This window comes from Marmota monax, unplaced genomic scaffold (assembly GCF_021218885.2).
Source record: "Marmota monax isolate L192 unplaced genomic scaffold, Marmota_monax_Labrador192_F-V1.1 WCK01_AAM20220418_F8-fsc00002, whole genome shotgun sequence".
In the NCBI taxonomy this organism is placed as follows: Eukaryota; Metazoa; Chordata; class Mammalia; order Rodentia; family Sciuridae; genus Marmota; species Marmota monax.
In genome coordinates this window covers 6,368,028-6,384,418 of record NW_026693571.1, presented here as the reverse complement: position 1 = coordinate 6,384,418, position 16,391 = coordinate 6,368,028, and the positions used below count along the sequence as shown (strand labels likewise).

The following is a 16,391-nucleotide window of genomic DNA, read 5'->3' as shown; positions in this document are numbered from 1 at the left end:
TGGGCTGCCAAAGATTTAATGTGGAGAGTATAAAGGAGATCTTTTTAATACAGAGCACTTTTGATTTACTTCTAATTGTTCTGCATCTTTTAAGAACTTTTCTGGAGGTTCATACATATTGATAGAACGTATTTTAATTAAGCTGATTGTTTTCAAAAGACAAATTTGGTTATAATATTTAATGTACTGACCACAAATAAGGGGAAAATGGGGCTTTTCTGAGATTTGAATTTCCTCTTAACTTTCCTTAGGCTTAATGAAAACCATGAATTAATTACAGCCTGAAGTATTTGGTACTCGCAAGATTGCCTACATATAAATTATAAGTGTGGAAATTATAAGAAGGAAGAAAAGGGGAACCATTGATTTTTATTCATTTAAACTTTAAGCATAATTAAATATTTAAAGCCTCTTTTTAAAGTATTAGAAGAACATCTAATTTAATGGGTCCTCAAAAGTCAAACTTTGATACCCAGAGCTTGAGGGCTACAGGACCTATAAAGAATAACAAGTATTCAAAGTCCTTAAATTTCCAAAATTAATTCCAGAAAACTAGCTATAAATCATCTGGCATCCTATGATTCAGTCTTAGAAAAAATGTCTTTAGTTCACATTAAAAGTAACTGAAGTCCAGAAATAACCAAAGTAGGACTTCCAGAATAGTGAAGTAAGGAATTCAGCAGAATCTCAACCCAGCAAAGCAATGATTAAGTGGTGAAAACTTTTAAGTAAAATAGTCTTCTAAAATCTCTGGAATTATTCTAAGGGCATAGAGCAAATGGAGAAGCATGCATTCAAGAAACTAGTAAATCTAAGAACAGGGAGTATTTGGGTATGTAAGTCACAATCCACTTGCCATCATAGTGCTGTGTTACAGAAGGTCCACCCCAAGAAAATGGGAACTACTCTCCTCCTAATCCCCCATCCAGGGCTGCAGTTTCCCTGCAGTGGAGAGGTAGGCCACTGGTATTTCTCATCTCTTTCTTCCCTCCCAGCTCCATTTACAGAAGCTCTGTTCCAGGTAGGCATGACCAAAAGGACCATCTCTATTTACACTACCAGCCTCCACTTTAGGCGCAGCATCTGGGAACACTGAATCCCAATGTTCTCTGCTATAACTCACCATACAGCAGAGTTTCCACACCAGAAAACAGGCATAGAAGAGCATCAGCTGCTCTGGTGTGCAACTCCAGTGCCTAATACTACAGTAGTGTTGTCATCATGGGGAAAGTGCATTGCTGCCCTCGACCAGTGCAAATGGTGCAGGAGCTGCCTAGGAGCAACGACAAGTAAAAGAGGCAAAGAACCTCATAGAGCTTCCTGGTTTCACTTGGAAATGTGATTAGAGAACTCCATGCCTAATTTTGTTGCAAACAATACAGATCGTTATGAAGAGCAGTTAAAAGGACACTGATAACTACAGAATATATCAAAACAACAAAGCAGCAAGAAATTTAAAGAGAGAACCAGGTGGAGTCAGCCAAGAAAACCCTTCCTGAGTTAGAGCAATGCAGACTGGGGAAAGCAGGGTTCATGTGCACCCACTCAGAAGCAACCATAGCAGGATGTGGGGTGAACTTGAAAGCTTTCTGCATGCTACGTATAGACCCCTCAACAAAGAACAAAAGCCTCAATGGCACAGGGGCTTAAATTCAACCTCTGACATAGATTGAACAGTAAGCCACTCTGACAAAGGAATAAGTATTCGGAAACCAGAGTTTAAAATAATATCACAGTCATCTCTGGCTGTCGGAAAAACTGTGTATGTGTCTAAGGCAGCACAGGAGCAGTGAGGAATGAATGGGGGTAAATGAGTAAAATTCCTCAACTGTGATAACAGTCTCCAAGCCACCCATATATCCACTGATAAAAGAATAAAAATCTAACTAGCTAAAGATTCTACACATATCCTTTAACCAGCAAATAAATGGCCAGAGGTAACTATATCTTCTCACTCCTTAACTGGTTAAATGAGGCAAAAGATGAAAATAAGAGGGATAGGAGACAGATGTAAGGGAGACCATCAGAGGCTGCACACTGCAGGAGAAATAGACTTTACAGAATTATTCCAGCCAAAAGCACTAAATAAAACCTACTATTATTCTACTTGATTTTTTAAATCAAATGGAAATTTTAGAATTGAAAAGTAACTCAAGTGAAATTATTTCAGTTGGCAGAAGAAAATAAAATCAGCAAACCTTGAAAATAAGGTCAGTAGAGGTACATATTCTTAACAACAGAGAAATAGAGCCAGGTGCAATGACTCAAGCCTATGATCCTAACAATTCAGGAGGCTTCGGCAGGAAAAATCGTGAACTCAAGGCCAGCCTGGTCAATATAGCAGGACATTTATCTCAAAAAAATAAAAAAAGGAAAGGGAAAAACAGAATTAGAGAAACATGAGACATTACTAAGCACATCAACATACAAATAATGGAATAAGGGGACTATAAAAAGGAGAAAAGTGCAGAAAAGATACAGTAGTTGGAAACTTTTCAAATTTGATGAAAAGTTTCATACATCCAAGTAATTCAACAAAATCCAAGTAAGAAAAACATGAGGATATCCACACCCAGATATCACCTATGTTGGTAGACAGAAAATCTTGAAAGCAGTAAGGGAAAAACAACTCATCACATGTAGGGGAACCCAATAAGATTAAATAGCTGACTTCTCATCAGAAATCAATGAGGGAAGTAAAGAAAGAGATTGAGAAAAACAGAAGTCAGTAAACTACAATTATGTAGAAAACCGTGAAGTTGAAAAATAGTCAATGGGAGTAGTTGAATAAACAAGCTAAAAGAAGTTATAGCAAGAAGATTTTCCAGTTGTTCATTTACTCCTTCAGTAAGCATCAGTTCACAAATTGCTATGCTATCCACAAATTATTTCCCTTTTACTTGGTGTGCATCCTGTAATGTTTACTATAATAAACTTACCTTCCTTATCATGACTTCCCTAGGCTCACATTATTGAGGCTGGCATTGTTGTATAGGGAAAGCCAACCGAAGTGACAAGAAGAAATCAAACCTATTTTTACTCTGTATTCTTTTGTGTTGTCTGAATTTACAATGGCCATTCATCCAGGTATTCTTTTGTAGTTTTTAGGAACAACATTTACAAAGTTCTGTCTAAAAATGTCCAGTTGCCTAAATCCCATTAATTATTTAATATTAATATATTCTTAAAATTCATTATTGCTATAACCAAATTAATGAGGAAGTCATGAACACTACAGTTAAGCACACAGGCTTTGGAATTAACTAACAGCACTCACTATAATAATTGAAGACTAAATGACATAATGAATGTAAAGTACTTAAAACAATACATAACATTAGATTAATGGTGGCTTATTATTTTTATTATATTTATCATCTTTCATAGTCAGACTCTTAGTTTCAAGTGACAAAAATTCATCTCCTACTAGAGCTTACAAAATAGGAAGTTATTGGCTCATGTTATTAAAAAAAAAAAACAGAAATAGATGTGCTTGTTGAATCTAAGTATTGATATCAATAAGACTCTGTCTCTATTCATTCCTTGGCTTGACTTTATATTGGTTTCATGCTTGTTAAGCTTTAACAAGCTTTCCTCTCATGGTAATAAAATGTCCTATATCTCACTAGCTAACTAATTATGTTTTTTTAAAAAATGTCTCTTTTTCAAGGGAATCCACTAGAAAAGTTTTGGGTAGTTTGCAGAAAAGTTGTGGGTAGTTTTCACTGTTCTTCTATGGGTTACATGCTCACTCCTTAGCTAACCATGTGTCCAGGAAATTTTTTATTGTCCAGGCCGTTAGCTGGTATATGAGAACATCTTCACCCAACACATGGACCAAGAGTGAGTAAGAAAATGATTTCCCCAAAGGAAAATCAAGGTATTATTAGTAGAAGAAGGTAGAATAAATAGTAGGCAAGTTAAAGTAGCTGATTCCCAACATGGCATATGTGGTACCATATAGTAATACAACAAAATGTTGTGATTTTGCTCACAGGACAACAGTTGAAATTGAATCTTAAATTGTCATTCACTCAGGAAAAGCAGTAGCTTGTGCCCTTCTATAAGTGAAGAAACAGAGGTTCTACCATATTAATGTATACAGATTGTTCTATGGTAAGGGTGTTGCATTAAAAAGTAAACAACCTCAATTTCTATATAATTGTCATAACACTTGAAGAAATACAACTGAATTTAATTATCATGAGAAAAAGTATCTCTAAGGCATTAATTATTTCAGTCAGGATGGCACAATAGAATAGAAATAAAAATCACAAGACATTAATTCTACAAAAATATAGTAACAATAGTATTCACAATAAGCACTCATGTATCTGGTATATCTTTTCTAATGTTATTATCACAGTAACTCTATGAGGCAGATATTATTATATTCCTTTTATAAATGAGGAATCTGAGGATCAGTGGTTATTTATATTTGCCCTGTGTAACACATAGCTGATAACTAAAGGATTTCATTCTGTCCTGTCTGCTTCCAATGCAGGTGGTTTTTTGTTAATGGGCTGTGTAACTTAATCTTTATTTCATGTTTCTCAAACAAGACTTTGATTTAATTGTCTCTAAGGATTCTTCTCTAAAATCCCATGATTACTTAAGAGTTCACCTTTAATTTTTCATCTTTAATTTTTGAATGCCTATTAAGAAAGATTCCTAAACAGTTAGAATACCCTTTTATTTTTATGTCTTGTTTTCAATAATGAACAACAACAAAAAGAATAATATCACTCTTTTTTTATTAGCTCCACATGACAGTACAATGATCCTGACAATTCATACATTTGAATCAAATGGGGTATAATTTCTCATTTTTCTGATTGTACAGGTTGCAGAATCACATTGGTCATACAGAATAATATCACTCTTTTTGTGAGAATACTTTTCAGTGTGCATGTCATAGTTAGTACTCTGTATAACCATGAAGGAAACTATTCAATTGACAAATGTTCTTCACTGGGGTCTCACAAAAAAATAAAATTTGGCAGAGACACAAAGTAATTAATGTTGGAACAGGAGAAGAAAGCTCCATCTGCATTTCAGTTCTAGGGTACTATTTTATGTTTGAAACGTTATGTGTGTGTGTGTGTGTGTGTGTGTGTGTGTGTGTGTGTATTATTGCAGTTGTGCCAAGCATATCTTCTCTTTCTTGGAGTCTTTTTTTTTTTTTGACATTCAAATCTAAATTCTTCTAAATATCTACACACTATGAAAATGCACTTATCTGCTACAAATAGCTTACCTTATTTAAATTTTTATACAAGAGAAAAATAAAAATTGGAGCAATTTTTTGTTTGATAAACTTACTTTAAACTGTGAATAAAAATATAAAGCAAAAATGATACTGGTGTTCAGTTTGCTGTATTAAATGTACTCATTCTGTATGAAATAAAAATGTAAAAAAAGAGAGAATATGTTACCATAGCTTTTCTTTTTTCAGAAATGAAATATGTAAAATTTATCTGAAAATTGAACAGCATTAGATAGGTATTACCTATTAATAATATAATAATACTGGAGGAAGTACAGTATGGGAATTCATGGTGTGGTCCTAGAGTAAGAATATCTGGATTCATATTACAGATCCTTCAGTAAGTATAAGTCAGTGTCCACACTTTTTACTCCTTTGAAACTTCACAGTTTTCTCATCTATAAATAGAAATAATAATGCCTTGGGATGATCAAACAAGATAATGCATGTAAAGTGCTATACCTGGTACATAGTAGGCACTCAGTGTTTGCATTTCAACTATACCATTAATTATACTACCACTACTACTATTACTCAATTACAAACATCTGAGAAAGATTAAGGGACCCAAAATTCCATCTGTTTCTATTAGTCTCTGCTCTTAAGGTGCAATGGTGTAGGAATGAAGCTGAGCACGTACATTTTAGCTCACTGCTCTTATATCTTGTAATTTAGTCTAGAATTTATAAATACTTGAAAAAATTTACAACTGGCTCATGGGAAAGTAAAATGAATATTGATGTTACATTTAAGTTTGGGCTTTATTATTGCTTAAAGTTATTATTATGGAATATTTCTGTTTTCCATTCAGCAAATAATTATTATAATCCTACACTAGGCTGTGTAGAGTGTACTAAGTACGTATGTTAAAATATATAACACATAATTAAGGCCTTTATTGACCTTAATAAATTCAAAACTAGAGACAGTAAATAATAATAATAATAATAATAAATAATTTTACAATTAAATACTTCGGTAGGCAGAATAATTGTCTCCCAAAGATGTCCAAAATCAAATCCTCTGAACCTGTGAATATGATAACTTGGCAAGAGGTCTTTTACTTGTGTGATTAAGTTGAAGGACCTTGAAATAGGGAAAGTATCTTGAATTATCCACATGGGCCAAACCTTTCTCTGCTGTAGTCACAGGGAAATGTAAGTTGCAAAAGAACAGTCAGATGCAGCATTGCTGGCTTTAAATTTGGAGGAAGTTGTCTAGGAGCCAAGGAAGACAGGTAGCCTCTAGCAGTTGGAAAAGTTAGATAAATAGGTTCTTTCCTAGAGCCTACAGTAAGAAACTAAATTCTGCTGACATGAACAGAACTATAAAATAATACATTTGGGTAGCTTTAAACCACTAAATTCGTAATACTTTACTGGTATTAAGGAAATCAGAAGTCAGCAAAAATAGATATTGCCCCACCCCATGGAGCTTGTAATACAATTAGAAAACATTAAAGAAATAATCACACACATTTGCATTAAATGATAATTCATTGAAAGAGCATTATATGCTGCTATGAGATGGAGGTAAGGCTTAAACTGAGAATGAAAGAAAACTTTCCTTAATTAAGCGAAGAAGAAAGGAAAGAGTGTCTTAGGCAGAGAAAACAGCTTGTGCAAATCCCCATAGCAGGCAACAGCATGAACTACCCAAAAAGCTCAAAAAAGGATCGTAAGACTGAAACAGAAAGACAGAGAGAGACTGATGACCGAATGAGGCCATAGAGTCAGATAAAAGCCAGACTAAGCAAGACCTCATAGATCATGTTAAAGATTTTTAGCCTTATCTTAAAAGCAGGCTGGAGGTTCACGTTGGATTTGCAGTTTGACAGGATCACTCTGGCTGCAGTGCAGTTTACATATTATAAGGGAACTAATGGATGTGTGCTAGGGCAGGGATAGGAACTATTGAAATAGTCAAGGGGAAAGATGGTAGTAGATTGTTTCAGGATTATAGCAATAGATTGAATAATCTGTACATTTTAGGGATATTTAAAAGGTTAATTAAAAAAAAAGATAGTGATGAGCAGAATGTGGAACTTGTAAAGAGGGAGGGAATCCACTGAAACAGCACCTCTTTCTTACTCATCATCCAGGCAGTATGTCATTGTAAATAGGAACTTCTAAAAATTACTGTATTATATTCTCTTTCCATATCTGCATGAGACAGACCAGTAAAAGCAAAATGTTGTTACTTGTTGGAGTAGTTTTATGTCACTACAGGCATTTCATTCTGTCTAACCATATCCACTACTCAAGTGATAATTTCCTAACACAATTTTCCTGATTTCTGTATCTTTGTATTCAGTTATTCTACCAAACTATACCAATTTGTCATTTTTATAAACGTCTTAAAAAAACGTAAAAATACACCAACTGATGGAAAGAAGGGAGGATCAAATTCAGTGATCATAACCATGCAGGTCTTTATCTCAACTATCATTTCTACAGTGGAATGCTGGCACTAGATGCTAAGAAACTATAAGAACCAATTGTTAATTTTTCAGGAACTTTGTAAATTACCTGTTAGTAACTTGAAATTGGCCACAATGGGAGTCCTAACACATGAATTGGAAAACACTGTAGAATTGGCAAATTTTAAAAACCTCTTCCCTCTCCCATCAAAGCCTATTGTTAAACATTTATTGTTAAACAAACAGCACACACTGTTTGTACACTGTAAAACTGTGATGTTTGAAGGGATAGTTTGGTATAAAAAATACTAATAAAATAATATTAATAAAAAATAGTAATGAGATTGACTATAGTCTCACAGATTTAAGAATATTTCCCATTTTCTTTCCCATGTTTTCTAGTGTCATCTTTAAATCAAACCACCTGTTCAGAATTATTGCTGGATCTTTTGATGTTTCTACAGAACTTGTGAAGATTCATTACTTTTAGGCATTCTGATTTTACTCTTCCAAATTCTAATTTTACTCTTCTCCATTAGATTGTCCAAATTAAGAAGTGCTACAGTAAAGTGACAAAATTTAAGTAATTATTTAATCTGGTTGATAGGTATATAGGAGTTCATTGTACTATTTTTCTCTAAATTTGTGTGCACTTGAAGATCTTTATAATAATAATAATAATAATAATAATAATAATAATAAAAATAAAAGAAGCAGCTATAATAGTCAGAGCTTGCCTAAATTTGTCCTTACTGGGTCTTCTTCTTCTAGTCTTAATCCCACCAAATGTTTTTATATTCTTTTTTTATTTGTTCTTTTTAGTTATACATGAGAGTTAGTATATCTTGACATTTTTGTACAAGCATGGAACACATCTTATTTTAATTAGGACTGTCTTGTGGTTGTACATGGTGTGGAAATTCATGTAGTATATTCATATGTGTACATAGGAAAGTTAAGTCAGATTCATTCCAGTACCTTTCCTGTTTCTGTCACCCCTCTTTTCCCTTCATTCCCCTTTGTCTAATCTAATGAAGTTCTGTACTTCCCCTCTCTACCCTCCTATGTTATGGGTTAGCATCCATATATCAGGGGAAAAAAAAAAAAACCTTCAGCCTTTGGTTTTTGGGGACTGACTTATTTTACTTAGCATGATATTCTCCAGTTGCATTTATTTACCAGCAAATGCTATAATTTCATTCTTCTTTATGGCTGAGTAATATTCCACTGTGCGTGGTGTGGGGGGGGGGATGTATCACACTTCCTTTATCCATTCATCTGTTGAAGGGCACCTAGGATGGTTCCATAGTTGACTGTTGTAAATTGAGCTGCTGTAAACATTGGTGTGGCTGCATTACTATAGAATGCTGATTGTAAGTAATTTGGGTATAGCACAAGGAGTGGAATAACTGGGTCAAATGGAGGTTTGATCCCAAGTTTTCTAAGTAATCTCCATACTACTTCCAGAGTGCTTGTACCAATTTGCAGTCCCACCAGAAATGTGAATTTACCCTTTTCCCCACATCCTTGCCAACATTTGTTCTTGATAATTTCCATTCTGACTGGACTGAGATGAAATCTCGGTGTAGTTTTAATTTGCATTTCTCTAATTGCTAGAGATGTTGAACATTTGTCATACAATTGTTACCTGATCATATTTCTTCTGTGAAGTGTCTATTCAGTTCCTTTGCCCATTTATTAATTGGGTTGTTTGTTTGTTTGTTTGTTTTTGGTGTTAGGTTTTTTGAGTTCTTTAAATATCCTGGAAATTAATACTCTGATTAATGCTGTATCTAAGGTGCACCACCAAGTGTTTTGAGAAGAGCTGTTTCCTCACCTGGCCTCTAGCGGTTAACTCATCCCCTAGTTTGATTTAAGTGTTGTAACACCTACTTCCTCCCCTGGAAAATGCACGAGGATTTGTACACTTAATTCATTTTACAAAGAGTTTAAAATAAATCTTCAGAGAATACTTGTCGTATCACATTAGGGTACTTTCTTTGTACTAAAACCACAAAACTACTGAAAAAAAAGTCTTAAAGAGCTTCAGTGACAACCAAAAAAAAAACCCAAAGTACAATGTGCATATAGATTATAAGAAATCAAGAGTTATAAAAAATAACTTTAATTAAAAAGTGAGTAAAAAGAAGCCAGAAATAATATCAATAATGCTGAATACTTGAGGAGTAGAGAGAGATGAGGGATTAGAAGAATTATAAGCTAAAGACTTAAGATTCTACCCTAAAGAAAAGAAAGGCTTAATATCAGTTAGAACAAATTGTCTTGCTGTAGTGTATTATCATGAAGCACATAAAAGTACAGGTTGATGGGAAACAAAAATTAGCCCAATCATAGCTTAATGGGCAAAGTAAAAAATAATGTATAAATCAAGTTTTTAAAAAAGGAGAGATGGAGGGCTGGGGCTATGGCTCAGTGGTAGCACAGTTGCCTGGCATGTGTGAGGCACTGGGTTTGATTCTCGGCACCACATATAAATAAAGGTCTATCAACAACTAAAAAATAAAACTAAAAAAATTTTAAAAAGGAGAGATGAACATATAAATCATAACTTTAAAGAAAATTATAAGAATCAAAAAAGAATCATATAAATCCATTTTATGGATTAGAAAACTGAGACACAGGAAATCAGGAGAAGATCACTCAGCTAAATTAAGTTTTGCAGCCTGGCTTTAAACTCCCTGGATAATTTTGTAGCACATTGTTTTTCACATGCCCTTTCTGATGAAAATTAAAATCAATCCCCTGTGGTATTTTACATTTTAAAAAACTTACTAGTATGTGGAAAAAGTCCACTTCTTAAGTCATATTGAAAATCACTTTGTCAGACTATTTCTAACAAAAAAAATTTCCATTCTCTCTTCCCTTAAAGATGTATTTTTAAACTGTAATACAGAATAGAAAATAAGACATTGTAAAGACCTTTTGTGTGTGTGTGTGTGCTCGCGCTAGGGATTAAACCCAGGGTGCTTAACCACTGAGCCACATCCCCAGTCCTTCTTGTTTTTTTTTTTGAGACAAGGCCAAGGTAAGTTGCTGAAGCTGGCTTTAAACTTCTACCTCAGCCTTCTGAGCAGCTGGGATTACAGGCATGTGTTCAGCAAGCCCTCCTATTTAAAATGAAAAAATATATATATTTTTAGTTATTTATGGGTAGAAGACTAAAATGATCCAGATAAAGGAATGTAAGTTTGATTCAGGTGTGAAGAACGCCTTACGACTTCCTCAAATTTATTAGCACTTTGTGGCAGCTCCTTGTCCAAGTTAAGAAATGGTACAGTAAGGTGGCAGAACTTTAGGAGTTATTAAATCTGGTGGATAGGTATGTAGGAATTCATTGTGCTATTTTCTCTAATTTCGTGTATGCTAGAAGTTTTATAATTAAAAAAAGAAGAAGCAGGCTGCAACAGCCAGAGTTGTCGCAAGAAATCCCTTCTTCCTTTTCCACCTATGCAGTGTTGCTTTGGTTCCTCTGTTGGCAGAGCCTAACAGGGAACCAGAAAATTTTGCAGAATTCCGAAGGGAAGATATATTAGTCAGTTTTTCATTACCTAAGGAAATACCTAAGACACCCACTTGTTTTAATAATTAGCTTTACTTTCCTTTGGCCTGCACAGCATATTTATGTGAAACCTTCCTTGTTTTTATGTGAAACCCTGTGTCTACAGGTTTTTTAAAATATGAGTAATTCTCCATCTTACATCTACTGTGAATAATATGAGCAGGGTTCAATAATTATTTGAGTCATGCCTCCTAAAAAACTTAGCTTTAATGTTATAATTACATCAGCTACATGACATGGTTTTTCTTTTATGATTGCACTACAGTCTAGTGAGGAGATTGAAAGCATACCATTATTTTAACAAATATAATAAATAATTTTTAAATAGGTGTTCAAGAAAAGAAAAGCCAGAAATAAAACACTAAGGTAGTGATTTTCAAAGGGTGGTCACCATACCAGCATCATAAACATCACCTGGAAATTTCTTTGAAGGGCAAATTTTTAGACTCCAAGCCTCACCCTGCTGACTTACTGAATTAGAAACCTTGGTAATGCGCCCAGCAATCTGTGCTTTAACAAGTTTAAAACCACTGCACCAAGATGTCATAGTGACAGCAGCAGCAGCCAGAAGCAGCCACCACTCCTAGGACTGGGGCAGTGAAGAAAAGAGATAAAATTTCTAAAACTGAGGAGACTGAGGAAAGCCCTCCCTCCATGCAACTGAAACACAAACTTCTGAAAACCGGTCATTGCTTACTAGGTAACAGTGTCTATGATTTCAGAAAAGGAACACCATAGACGTGGGAACCAAATACCTGAGGAAGAGGTAACCATGAGTTGGAACTGATATCTAAAGAATGCACATTGATACAGATTCTATAAGTACTGAGAGACTTCCAAATTGCAATCAGTTACTGCTACTGGAAGGATTTATCACTGCCAGAGTGAAGAACTGTCACTAGAGAGACTAACAGGATTAAGAAATCCATCCAAAGCCAACAAAAGAGCAAATACTTTTTTTCCTTCATCACCTATGCAGTGTTGCTTTAGTTCCTGTATTGGTGGAGAACCAGAGAACCAGAAATTTTTGCAAAATCCCAAAGAGTCGGTATATTAATCAGTTTTTCATTACTATAAGAAAATGCCTAAGACACAGTAAGTTTTTAAAGAAAAGAAATTTGCTCACAGTTCTGGATGCTACATGGCATGGTGCAGGCTCTGATGAGGGCTCCCCCTTGACTACATCAGCTCAAGGTGGATTGCTTCACTTTGGAGCACGTTCTGGAAGAAGAAATTAAGGGGAAGCAGGAAGCCAGAGAAACCTGCATGGGGACAGACTCAGGCTTTTATAACTGTCCTATTGTCAGAACTAACTGGGATCCCAAAAGAAATACCTTAATCCCTTTTGAGGGCATGCCCCTTGTTGACATAATGACCTCCCACTGGGCTCTAACTTAAAACTGAAGACCATGTTCTCAAACATGAAGCTTTGAGGAGACAATGTGCAAACCATAGAAGTAGATTTGAAGCTGAGACAGTGCTTAATAACTGACATGATGGCCTTAAGCGTAATAAAGTTGGGAAATACTAGGAATAGCATTCGTATACATATAATTGAGTATACCTGAACATTTTCTGGGGCACTGACTTTTGACCTTAGTTGTTTCTCCTAATGAGATTAATAAAAGGCATTTAGGACCTTGTAGCATTTGGAGATGAAGCTATGCAAGGGCTTACCCCAAAGTCTGCCTAGCTGAGACTAAGCCTGAAAGATCACAACAATAATGGCCGAGGATTGCTTAATAGTAACAACAAAATATGCTCCAGTCAGCTGAGTCTTAGTTCATTAAAATCTTGATGTCAAAGGAAAGGACTAAAAAGACGCTTAACAGGACAAAGTAATCAGAAGCCCTCCCTTACAAAACAGGGAGTGGCTGAAAAGGTTGCTCTGAAAGCATGGTCACTGACAAGAGATACAAACATGGTTTTTCATTTAAGCAATCATCTTTGTGCAGTTCCAGGAAACTAAAAAATAAATGGAAATGAATCATCTGTTTCCTTAGTTTTGTAAGTCAGTGTTGTGGTAGTTGCAGGTTCAGTTTGTGTTTATTCCATAGAAATCAATGAATTAGTATCTTTTATATTCTTGAAAGGTGGGTACAGAGATAGTATTCTATGTGTCAGTTAAAAAGAACATATCATTGTATTAAATTAATGTGATTTATAGAATGATTATCAGATGTATACCTACTGTTTTGAGAGGTGAATAACTGTAAAATAGTTGTTATTCTTGAAGTCCTTTACATAGTTCCCGTTTTATGTTCATGTTTTGTTTTTTCTTTCTTTTTTGTTTTTTAAGGATATTGAAGAATCACAAAACCACACTGGTGATTCTGTTGGAGATGACTACAAAAAGATGGGAACACTTTTTGGTGAATTGAACAAAAGCCTCCTCAACATGGGCTTCACAAGGATGTATTTTGGAGAACGAATTGTGGAACCAGTAATAGTCATTTTCTTTTGGCTTATGCTGTGGTTCCTTGGCCTACAAGCCCTTGGACTAGTTGCTGTCCTTTGCCTTGTCATTATTTATGTGCAGCAGTAAAACTTGGCCGAATGAATTGTTAGTGGACATTCGTTAGCCATGTATGTAATCAATGAAGTTATACATTTGAAGGCCAAAAAGGTTTGCCCTGTTTCGGTTGTGTGCTGGCTGTTTTGTAATTAAATCTATAAGTATGTTGTTTAAAGCTAAACTCAACTCTTGATTATAACAAAATTAACTATATATTTTGAGTAGAAATTAGCTTATTCAAAACTCTTTTTTCACTACTGTGATCTGTACCCACATTTAGACACCTCTAGCCCCATGCCGAATTTTAATAACACCACCAAACAATGATCATAGGATATTGAGTTCAAATTAAGCAATATAGTTATTAGAAAGAGTTCCAATAAAATACTTGGAGGAAAAAGGAGGAAACAAGCTAAACATAAATTTTAATTGGAAAATTGTTCCACCCCCACCTCTATCAAATAATCCCATATTATTTAGGAATTAGTTATATTTCTATTGTCCCTGCTTGGTCCAAACCAAGTTAAATGTATGTATATACACTGCCTGAATATTGTGGTGAAAATGTATAAAGCTAGCATATTTTCTGAAGACTGAAAAGAATATGTTTATTGTTCCTGGGGAAAGTTCTCAGGTTGAATATAAGTTTTTTATAATGCAACAGTTGGACCTGGAATTTCTCCAGTATATCATTTGAAGTTTTAGACAATTTTGGTGCTAATTACTTTTTGTGAGTTTTTTTAAATGTTTCATAAACCAGGCCTATAATTGGATAATACCCTATGGTAATGCATATTTTCTTGTATATAACAAGTTGCATATTTTTCCTAAAGAGACATTTTCAAGTGCATTTTTTCAATTATTTATAATTTTATAGTTCTTTTATAACAATTATTTTAAGATTTAAAACAATGTATTTCCTAGCTTGGCATGGATTTTCTCCCCCAGAAAATTGTTCTATATTTTACTATATTGTTCTAAGAAAAAAAAAATCAGCTCGTTTTTCCTTGATGTCTTTATTAGAAAGTACCATGTTACAGTATAAAATTAGGTACTTAAAATTGGAAATTACCAGCCTATTCTAATATTCTTCGAAGGCTAAAGCCAAGTCAGTAATTGGTTATCTATGTGTTTAGTGTGTCTCAATTCAGCACTGCAGGGTTTGATATTTAAATAAGCATTTTTTAAAAATACATTTTGGAAGTGGAAATGGCTTTGATGATATTTTGGATTTTGTTAGAGAACCTAAAATCTTTATACTTTCATCTCAAAGACTATTTAAACAAGGGACAGGTAGTTAACATAATCATCTAGGAATTCCAGTTAAAAAAGGAAAATAGGACTCTGGGGCATTTTTATCTTGGGTAGGTCAATAACTACTATATGTAGAGTGTTTAATATTCTACTTTATAAAGTTTTTACCCAATCCAGTTTTTAAAATTATTCTGTGAATTCTCAGTGTCTTCCATTCTGAAGCAGAAAATAATGAAAAACACTGAACTTACATTTCTAAAATCAGACAATACTAAACAAAAACACCAGTCAGGGGCACTAAAATGTATTGTACATTTGTTTGTATAAATACAGGCCTTTTAAAATTGACTTTTAAAAAACAGAAGACTTTGTATATTTCATTGTGTTTTTATTGGGTCTGCAGTATTTTTATAGTAACCTTTATGAGCTCAGTGTAAGTGCAAGTTGTTTGAAAAGGTGTTTTCATTTGTGTACAATAGAAGTTATTAGGAGATTTTGTATATCTGCATAAAATATTAATAAGTAATTTTTTTCTAATGTTACCAGGGATTTTAATTTCCCTTTGGAATACAAAAAGATGTTGTCTACATAATAAATAATATGGTTCCACCAGTACCTACTGTTGAAAATATTTTAAAAGGAAGTTTTAATATACTAAATATTATTTAGTATACTGTCAATACTGTGCATCTGCACACTGGTGTTAATAGGGTATTATTAAATTATATAAAGAAGTAAGAACTATTTTGCTGCTCTTCTTTCTATATATGTTATTGGTTTGATATGGGAAAAAAATAGTTATTTGATGGAAATAAAATATTTTCTTTTGTGAAATATTATAATGTAGATTGTACTGATATCCTAAAATGAAATTGGTAAAATTTCTTTGGTTCATGGTATAAAAAAAGTAGATTGAAAATTATTCTCAGTCATTTCAATGGCAAATATAAGCCATTTATAGAAACTGTTGTTGCTTATGAATAAAGAAATAGAAGTTACAATGCTAAGGCCATTAGATTATTAATATATACATCACCATGCTGTCAGCCCTCAATTCAAAGAAAAGGTCAAAATCCAGAAATAAACTGACTGTACACATGAGTAATCAATTTTCTTTAAAGTAAAAGCTGAATATTTTGTAGAATTCAGTCCTTTCATATCTTGCTGTCTTATACAAGGTGTTTTCTTTTATCTATTCACCAGTTACATCTTTCTTAGTCCAAGTGTGTGCTGGAGCCAGCTTGCACTAGCTTATGGGAACAAATTGTGTACATTTTTTCTTTTCTGCCTTTAATGATATCAAGCTGGTAGCTTACATTGGCTGTGGTGGGAGTATTTATACCATAAAAATTGACAA

At 34.0% G+C, this 16,391-nt stretch overlaps 1 protein-coding gene across 1 annotated transcript in view; it reads left to right on the top strand.

Moving 5' to 3' along the window:
* Positions 1-16,139, top strand: part of Fam241a (family with sequence similarity 241 member A) — a 34,587-nt gene extending 18,448 nt beyond the window's left edge. The window contains exon 2 of the mRNA XM_046459173.1: positions 13,565-16,139. Coding sequence (XP_046315129.1) covers positions 13,565-13,810 — 246 coding nt within the window. The 3' untranslated portion in view covers positions 13,811-16,139. The remainder of the gene's footprint in view (positions 1-13,564) is intronic.
* The last annotated feature ends 252 nt before the right edge of the window (positions 16,140-16,391 follow it).